Source organism: Stylophora pistillata, chromosome 9 (genome assembly GCF_964205215.1).
Source record: "Stylophora pistillata chromosome 9, jaStyPist1.2, whole genome shotgun sequence".
NCBI classification, from domain to species: domain Eukaryota; kingdom Metazoa; phylum Cnidaria; class Anthozoa; order Scleractinia; family Pocilloporidae; genus Stylophora; species Stylophora pistillata.
Window position 1 is genome coordinate 21,985,716 of NC_142527.1, and position 9,500 is coordinate 21,995,215.

The following is a 9,500-nucleotide window of genomic DNA, read 5'->3' on the forward strand; positions in this document are numbered from 1 at the left end:
ATGTGAAAGAAATATCGTATGCCTTTGAAAAAAACATGCTTCTCGGAAAAACCGGTAGTTTGACTCAAAATTTAATTTTACACCTGAGGTTTTCTTAGAATCGAACAAGATTTCAGTTTACCTTGAAAACTCGTTACATCAGTGGAGTGTAAGGAAAGCTTGGTTGCCCAATTTTCGCTGCAAATTGCCTTTATTTACTTGCGACTTCGAAGCCTAGAGAATTTTACGCCTAAGAAATTATAACTCTTTGAGAAAAGACTGAAAAATCAAAGTAACCCGAGGAGATAAGTTTATCATTTCTTCGAAGCGGAATACAGATGCGTGTGTGCAAACTTCCCGAATTTTTTGCTGCTAATGAACGCCATAACCATTTAGTTACGCTTTCTTATCGCTTCTGCCACATAGAAGAAAGGAGTTACACCATGTGGTTATTGGTATTTCCCAATAAGATCTACCACGACACCAGACAAATGCACTTACATAAACACTGTTCAGCATTAGACTTTTAGAAAAACTCTATCTCAGAAATATTGCATTGCATCCATCAGTTACACTGGTTTCCAAGAATTTTGCTATTCAATACTTCTGGATGAATTTACAGAAAAACCGTAGCTAGAAACACAATTTTGAATTATAAGCCAATTTGGTTGTCGCTTTTGTTGTTTCGTATAGTGGATGCTGATTTTAAGATAAGCATCTAACATTGGTAAATTCTAAATTGAATATCATCGCTCTTCGACCTCGGGGCGGGAGGATGAGAGACCCTGGGAACGAGGTTGTATCGCTCTTCTGCTCATTTACCTGGGACTGAGAGAGAGCCTTGTATACCTAACTGTTTTCATAATCGAACGAAAAACAAATGACATCGCTGGAACTCCTTATTTATGTAATTTATTTACAACCATAACCAGGATTCTCACTCGTACATTCATACTACACCCCGCTATCGGAAAATTGTAATTCAGTAATCTCGATCGCATGAATGCAAGCTATGCTTCTCTATAAATTCTATAATCAGTGTGGTTTTACAACTCTCAAATCGTTCTGTCTAACACCAACCACAATTGGTTTTTTAACGATCTGGCATCGTGACCAAAAATTGGCTCAAGGGTTGGCCTGTGCGAAGATGCGCTTCATAAGCTTCCAGCCATATCAGACCTTTCATGGTCACCTGGTACAAAGTGTTTTCGCTCCTCCACCGATTTGGCCTAAAATGGCAGATACCTGTGTAGCCTTCTACGGTTTGTCCGATATGGTTGTCACCTGGATACTGCTCTAAAAGATCTCCGTTACGCGCCCTCAGTCGAGACGATGCCTTGACAACCATTTTGGGACAGGAATTGGGGAAATCAGACGGCAGATAAATCCTCAACGTGTACTGTCTATTGTTGGTGCATGTGGCTCGAACTTCCACTTTCGTTTGATCTCTGGGACTAATCCATGTCACTCTGTCGCGAAAATAGTTCTCCAAAACCGTTTTCTCGTAGCCGAGCCTCTGTTTCTGGGCCTGTGACCAGGGCATCACTTAAAGCTGTTTGTTTTTTAGCTGTTTTTTCGACAGGAAGTGTGCACTGCAATGATCCTTCAGTTAAGTGATTGGAGAGGTATAGTTGTTAGCATTGATACATTGTTTTGAAATATTGATGACGTGCACATGCGCAAAGAATCAATTTGAGGGAATAGAATGCTACCAGCAATTTTATTTCATTTTCCACGAAAAGTCATAACGTCATGCCCACTTTAAGCAAGACTGCATTGCCATATAAGGTTACATAATTTTGTCTGTCTTTGTTTTTTTTCATGTATGCAAACTATATTTATTAATTAATTCCTTTCTTCCATTCAAAAATTTAAACGTCATGTCTTCATAGCGCCGAGAGAAATGTTGCATGCTTAAAAAAATCATGGGATCTATGTTATTTTTATTGCTCCTTAATTTCAACAGGACACATCGAAAAATTTGGTTGTATGGCAGAATTGATGAGTGTTTGTCGCTCGTAATTACGACTGCCATGTTAAATGCGTACTTCTTCAGGCCTTTTTCCTAGAATCCAAAACATTTCGTTTACGCGGGTTACAAAGACAGGAGTGCAGCAAAATTTAAATCGGCAAAAACATGATTCGCCATAACAATTTCTTTCGAGATAATGGAATAATCCTACACACTTCCGGGATCAACTGATTGATCCGAAAGAAAGCGAAGTTTTTAGGTTTTATTTTCTACATAAATCAAAGTTTTTTTTTTTTTCTTGCAGTCGTGACTGTATTTGGAAACCGAAATAGCTCACACTTTTCCTATAAATTAGACGCAGTCTTATTTTTTAACCTCGCAATAGCCGATCGAATTTTCGCGATTTTCATAAAGCTCCGTCGAAGATTTGATTCGACAGGCTAAAGAAATAGGATTTAGACACGGTGAATGATTGCTTCGGTTTTTCATCCTAGTTCTTCTGTAACTTTTCTTTGTCATGCAAGCTTTTGTCTCTCGTTCCGTAAATTCGCTTTAACAAAAATCTGAATATCCTAGCATGTAAACATTTCCGGGAAAAACCGGTAGGCTCAGCGGATCACATGACGTAACCGTTTCTTAGAATTGTTGTTTACGGCCCATGAAAAGGTTTATTATAATAAAAGTGAAAATCATTTTGCTCTGCTTTCCCCGCGCTGCTTAGTTATTGCGGTCTATTTACTGCTTTTTTCGGTTGACAGTACGAGTTAAGATGAGCCTGACAGTCACAATCCACGAGGGTGAACTGAAGCAGATTAAGCGACAAATCGCGAATAAAAAGTCTGTAAGAGGACACATGTTTGGTCTGTGGACTCATTCCAATCAGCCAGTCGTGCAGTATATCACTGGTAGTCTTAAGGACTTGAAACGTGAAGATATAGAAGAGTTGTTCGAAGAACATGCTCTTCGACGAGTTGGGATTTGGAGCACAGAAGAATCTGGCGGTAAGAAACGAAATTCAGTTTCTTCTTGGGGGATTGACAGTGTTCGCTGTACATTAAGCGCCAAAGACAATTACAAGTACCACTTCCGTTCGGTTTGTTTCGCTTTTGATTCAATTTTTGGGGAGGGTAATTCGCCATGCTGAATATTTTTAAAACCTATACAAGCAGATGAATTTTTGACCGTACGATCGTGAAATCTAAACGTTGTGAGGCTGATAGAATCAGTTTCCCAGATTTAGGGGCAAACGAAATAGAATTCTCACTCACCCCTTCCCTCTATTTAAAATAAAAATTTCATGTTAGAAATATAAGAATAAAGGATGTCTTGTCCGTCACACTGAGTTAGCCATGAGCCTAGAGGAATAGCTGTATAGTCACATATGTTGTTCTGCGGGTAGTGCAAAGTTCACTGTTAGGTCTCATTTTGTTTGGTTAATGATCCATATATTCTGTTTTAGGGGATCAACTGGATAAAGAAAAGCCCTGCTTTGTTTATATGAAGGTTGGTCTAGACAATGAAACACTGGACGTGAAGCCAATTCGTGTCATCGAAAAGGAAACCTCATTGAAGGGAATACTCGGTAAAAACCTTAGATATCTATTTTTTTTTTCCAGGCAGTCACCGTTAGAGTATTCACTAATATTTTTATCATGTATCGACGCAGAAACGCGTCGTCGTTATCACGACGTTTAATGATTAGGACCTTGCCGAGTTATAGGAAACTTTGCAAGATTAGCTGCCCACTCGCCAGTCGAAGAAATTATTGGTTACAACACACTGCTGAGTAGTGTGTTAAGATAATAGATTATCTCCTTCACAGCCGCTGTTTGGTCTCGTCACGCAACACACTCTCTTCCCTGTCAAAGCCATGATTGAAAGACGAGTACATATCGGGAAGAAAGAAATGAAATCATCATGGTGAGAATTTTAAACGCAAATGAAGGTTTTGCTGCGTATAAACCTTTTCATGGGTGTTTACAAAGGCGGGTCTCGAAATAAATAAGTCTTGATTCATATTAAAGCGAAATTTTTTTGCCGTATAAATACTTTATTGACCAAGCTTGTTCGGGCGAGATGTATTTTGTATTTTATTGTAATCAGACATGACATGACACTTAGCATAATGACGCACTACCCACAAATAGCAGAGCTAGTCTCGGCGGGTAGTGTGTGGACGCTAAAACATCTAAAATAAAATTCGGCTCAACAAAAGATTCATATACAAGAAACAGAAATTAAATATTAAATCAGTATCAGATGGCTGGATATTAACCTCGTTCTTTCAACAATGAACCTGGCCAATATCCGCGCAGCCATTTTGACCTCACGCTTGGTCAATAACACATATATCTTTCATTTATTGTACTAAAATCATCGTAATTTATTTCTACAGAGGTACTGAAGGGGGACAGTGCTTTCCGCCTTCGTAATCCTTTCAATAAAAAGGATCAGAAGAAATATTACAGTGAACCGGTGAAAGGCGAGATACACTGGACTTCAACTTCATCGCAACAAGCAGAAACAAAGGGAGAACAGTGGTACTCAATGAAAGAAGGCATGGAACTTTTTGGGAAGATCTATGGCGCTCTCCAGGAAAAGTTTGAAATAACTGGCACAAGTAGAGACAAAGACACCCACGATCTTTGCGTTGCACTAAAGTTTAAACAACGTGATTTTGCTGTAGATTTTCCATCCGATTTCCCTGATGGTAAGGCCATATTGAGTACTACAAAAGACCAAAATATTTCAATCTCTCTGGAGAAACCAGTGGGAAAAGAAAGAGTTAAAGATCCGAAGTCTGGTGGAAAGGAAGTTGACGATGCAGTTAGTGTAACACCTGACGATGACCAATCTGAAGGAGCTGCCGCGTCGGAGCAAGGCCAACCAGCAAAGGATTCAGATCATAACGACATTGCACGACTGTTAGTCCAACGAATACTAAAGGTGATGCAGTCCGAGAGTGAGAAGGGAGGAACATATGTTTAAATGAACAGGAAGCACAGTAATCTCAATTATGGTAGCTTACAATTTTAATTTTTTTAGAAACAGGAAACATTAAGATGAAGAAAAAGTATACTTCATAACTGCTCTCCTTCCTTAAGAGTTACCTCGTTCATCTACTGCTTGTAATGATACACGTATCACCATCAATAAACTTTACTTCACTCTAAAGTATAAGGTAGCCGATGTTGTGGGCACGCTCACAGAAGTGTGAGTGAGGGTTGTCGATTTTCCATAATCTATCACGGTTTTATGATCTTGACTGATAACCGAAGCGGGATACTTAGCACTAGTCGAATTTCGGTTGAGCATCGGTAACAACTGTTGATATACTGGTGGTCCTGAGAAATTGTTTTGTACTTAAAATCTGTCAAAACAATAGAGAGCTTTAGCAACGACGACGGCGACGGTAACGAGAACGGCAGAAAACAATAGGCTTAATGAGCAAAAACAATCGCCCTGCACGTGCGTTTAACATTTTGGTACATTTCTTTGCAGTTCTCGGCAAAACAACAACGTGAAATAAAAAAAATTTAGGTTTTCTCGAGAACGTGAGTGCATGACGGTTAATTTTTCTTTCTTTCTCCTTACTTTAACGCTGTTCTTAGTGATATAGTCCCTGAATAGTTCGCCAGCATTTTCCAAGTTAAACACATCGGAATAACCTCGATAGAGTTACAAGAACGAAAAGTTAGATTTCGACACGACGTTTTCGTTGCCGTCGCCGTCGTCGTTGCTAAAGCTCCCTAATGAATCTAACATGACGCCAGAGAATATAAATCAGAAAAAGATTGGGGGTGTAATCTTCGAAAATCAAATAAATGATGAGCAAAAGTAATACAATCAAGAATGTACAGTAATGTTCTTTTCCAGCCCAAACTGCAACGCCAAAGGATTTGGTAATTTAATCAAAAGTGTTTAGTTTGAATCATCTAATACATTCCGACAAGTAGGATGGGCAACAAAGGAAGGCGCCTTTGCAAGAACAAGAGTCCAGTCATTATTTAAGGGGGGGATTAATTGATGATTTTGGCTGTGTCACGATAACATCTACGCGATCTCCCGCCCCCCCTCCCATAAAGGCTATGATCAGAAATATACTCACTGATCCTTTCAAAAGTCGACAGGAAGTAGCAGTTTGACAAAAGAGTGGTAGTTATATATTCAGTTCAAGACTGATTATAATTAAGATCTTAGTTGCAACGGGTAGCAGTTGATAATGAACTGAGACAACAGCCACTACACTTGAAAATTCAAGAAAACGACATTTACACTTTTCTCTGACTTAGAAAAGCAGAAAAGCGGAAGATCACTGCAGAGGTAAAATAACATGATTCTACTCTTCCCTTTCAATTACCCTCTTGTACCTAGGAGAGAAGTGAAAAGATAGCGACCAGATGTGTGATGGCTTTTTCTACCCTCAAATAATATGTTTCACACTGCATTAACACCGGAACGGTCAGAGAAATGCATAGCCCATGGTTTAAAAAGCAGTTTCATTTTCCTCTTTAAAAGTTAGTCATCTTTCAGCTGCCCATTAAGTCGCTTACAACGAATGCACACAATAGCAATTGCACTAGATGCAATGGCGATATCAAGATAAATGGCTGCAGCATCTCATAAATGAAATTCCAGCAGGAAGCATTCCGTTCTTGAGGGATCTCAACTTTACTATGTTCATTTTGCCTGTCATGGAGAGTTTTTGAGTGTTTTTTTAATTTTAACAAAAGACTAGGAAGTTGTAAGGGAGGAAATCACAAATTGTCCTTTGGTCTTAAAATGATAAATGTAATGAACGGCAGGGAAAACATCTTCATGATTACTCTCCTTAGTTTGATTTCGCTGTCGCACCTTTCATATTTATTCCATGGGGATGTACAGGATTTGGTTGAAAAGTGAAAACTGTAAAAGTTGCCATCAAAAGCAGCAAAAGTTGAGCGTAAATGCACTGATCTGCCTAATTAACAAATGGTAAACACCACAGCGTACACTATTGAGTTATGGATGCACGCGGGAGGTTGCTAAGCACGAAAGAAGCGTAAGAGTCGCTCGAGGAGTCGAGGCGATAGCCGAGAGCGACTCTAGCTTCTTGACTCAAGAAGCTAGAGTCGCTCTCGGCTATCGCCTCGAGCGACTCTTACGCTTCTTTCGTGCTTAGCAACCTCCCGCGTGCATCCATAACTCAATAGTGTACGCTGTGGTGTTTACCATTTGTTTTATAACATAACATTGATACATTGTAGCTAAAGAGTTCCCTTTTATTTAACAAATCTTACGTGACCAGAAAAAACAAGCGCGCGCGGAAAAATAGTCTTTGCATTTGCTCACGTCAGCAGCGTACACCCATAGGCAAATGGGGGACGCTAAATTGACCAATCAGAGCGCGCGCTTTACTTTAGTTATGATATAATTTTGGTTTAATGTACAATGAGTTTCAGGCCAAAATGTTATGCAAACAAAGCCATTCCACTCCGTACGTAATAAAGGACGAAACTATCCTGCCAAAAAATACAAGCAGAAAGCATTTATGTCAGACATTTCTAAATCGTTTGCTCCAAAATCGACTCAATCAGATCTTACATGACAAAACCTTGCAACTTGGCTTCTGGAACACTGAATTCAACGTTCAAAGACCAAAACCATTTTCATACTTGATAAGTTATGCCATTTATGTTCTGTGCTATTTAATCTAGTATCCTAGTGGACTTTATCGCGGTACATGGATGCAAATTAAGGGGTGTACCTCAGACAAATGGCTGGAGGAAATTAAATAATATCAAAAGCCTAAGCTGCGCTGGTTATCTCACCTTGCCGGAAGTTTATCTTCTCACTCGTATTTCGAATAAGAGGAATTAACTTGGTAACCATCTGCTGAGCGAAAGGCCACTCTTCAAACGAGAATGAGATACAATGAAATATATGAAGTTCGTATATTTCATTGTATCAGAATGTTTGAAACAGAATGTTTGAAACCTGACCGGTAACGGAAGTTAATTTCATATCTACAGGACACTGAGTACTTTTAACGTACTCGTTTTGAAGCAACAGAATCAAGACTACAACCGCTAGGAAATTAACGCCCCATATATATGTCTCCGACTTAAATGTTGACTAAACATCTTTCTATTAACACTGCTGCATTCAAGGGGGCCTCTTTGACTGGAATTTTATTGATATATCATGATCTTTTTTGTGGGAAACATTTCCTCTGCAAATAAATTAGTTTCATGTTCCAGTGTTTTGCTGCATCAAGTAAGACAACAAAGGGAGAGTTTGAATGGCAACTCAGAAACAATAGTCGCTTTACCCTAAGGTGATCCGTAATTCAAGCATAATTAAATTTATGTTTCAACTTCTGTTTTTTTTCCTTCTTTTATATCACGTCTCAGTTTATTTTAACAGAGCTGTCAATAATGATTACTTGTTTAATCTGAAACTCGTCAGAAAGCTGAGAGAACTAGATTCTCTCCTTCAGACATTCGTACGATTACTTTTTTTACGAGCGGCTGTCGATTAGATTTTCGTTTACACAAAAAACTAAGCTGACGCGAAAAATTTTTTATAAAAATGAAACAAAGGCAAGGGTTAACTGCACAATAACAGCTCGCTATCATGTGAGAAATGTGATCCACCACCTTGTAAAATTTACTACATTTAGGAACAGTTTCCGGAGAGACAATTCTGTGTAAAACGATCATAACGTAAAGCGGCCAGCATAAAAAGAGTGCAGTTACTGTGGCTACAGCCATCCTTTGTAATTTCTTGACGCGTTGTTCCCTTCGTCTTGCGGACTTTTCACTTCGACTGGTGTCCATTTTGTCATTTCGTTGGGTGATAATAATAACAGCATAAAGGACACAAATTATAAGAATAGGTATAACTAAAACTGTTGTAAATAAAAAAATGCTATAACGAACATGTGCTGTTTTGTCCTCAAACAATGTTTGCCAGTCGTGGTCACAAACTTGGATGAAGGTACCTTTGTGAGGGACTAAAACCAGTTGCATTACATAGAAATAGGGCAAGTGAAGTAGTATAGCCACAATCCAAGTGCAGATGACGAGAATTCTTCTTTTTTTATTGGTTATCCTCCTATACAGCACAGGAGCTATCAGTGCCAATAACCGCTCGACTGCGATCAAGATTAAACTTTGGGTTGACACTGACAATGATGCGTCGCTTAGAACAGTGCAGATCTTACAAAGAAAAGCGCCTCCACTACCGCGAACGAGGAATTCGGAGGACTCAGTTACTTCTATTATGATCCATCTAGGAAAAAGAACCAGCGCTAAGAGAAGATCAGATGCAGCCATGTTGGCAATGAGCAGCAGTATCGCTTCGTTCATTCTCAGATATGCAATGATGAGGAGGGTGTTTCCAGTCAAAGACGTGAAGAACGTCAGAAAGTGTACAATGATATTAACCTCTCTTGGAACTATAGGAGATGCGATGACACAGCTTTCCAGAGGGGGGGTACCGTTGCCGCTGGTATTCCAAGCCTTTGAAACCTCCAAAGCGAGTTGCACACTTGAATTCATAACTTAAA

General features: G+C 39.2%; 2 protein-coding genes across 2 annotated transcripts; one reads left to right on the forward strand and one right to left on the reverse strand.

The window, feature by feature from the left end:
* The first annotated feature begins 2,620 nt into the window (after positions 1-2,620).
* On the forward strand, positions 2,621-5,131 carry LOC111343318 (uncharacterized). Its single transcript, XM_022950465.2, has 3 exons — positions 2,621-2,952; positions 3,411-3,533; positions 4,347-5,131. Exons 1-3 carry the CDS (start codon positions 2,721-2,723, stop codon positions 4,937-4,939), a joined length of 948 nt encoding a protein of 315 aa, XP_022806200.1. The 5' UTR covers positions 2,621-2,720; the 3' UTR covers positions 4,940-5,131.
* Positions 5,132-8,094: 2,963 nt separating this feature from the next.
* LOC111343311 (QRFP-like peptide receptor) lies at positions 8,095-9,492 on the reverse strand. The gene has a single exon (XM_022950460.2). It carries the CDS (start codon positions 9,490-9,492, stop codon positions 8,395-8,397), a length of 1,098 nt encoding a protein of 365 aa, XP_022806195.2. The 3' UTR covers positions 8,095-8,394.
* Positions 9,493-9,500: the final 8 nt, after the last annotated feature.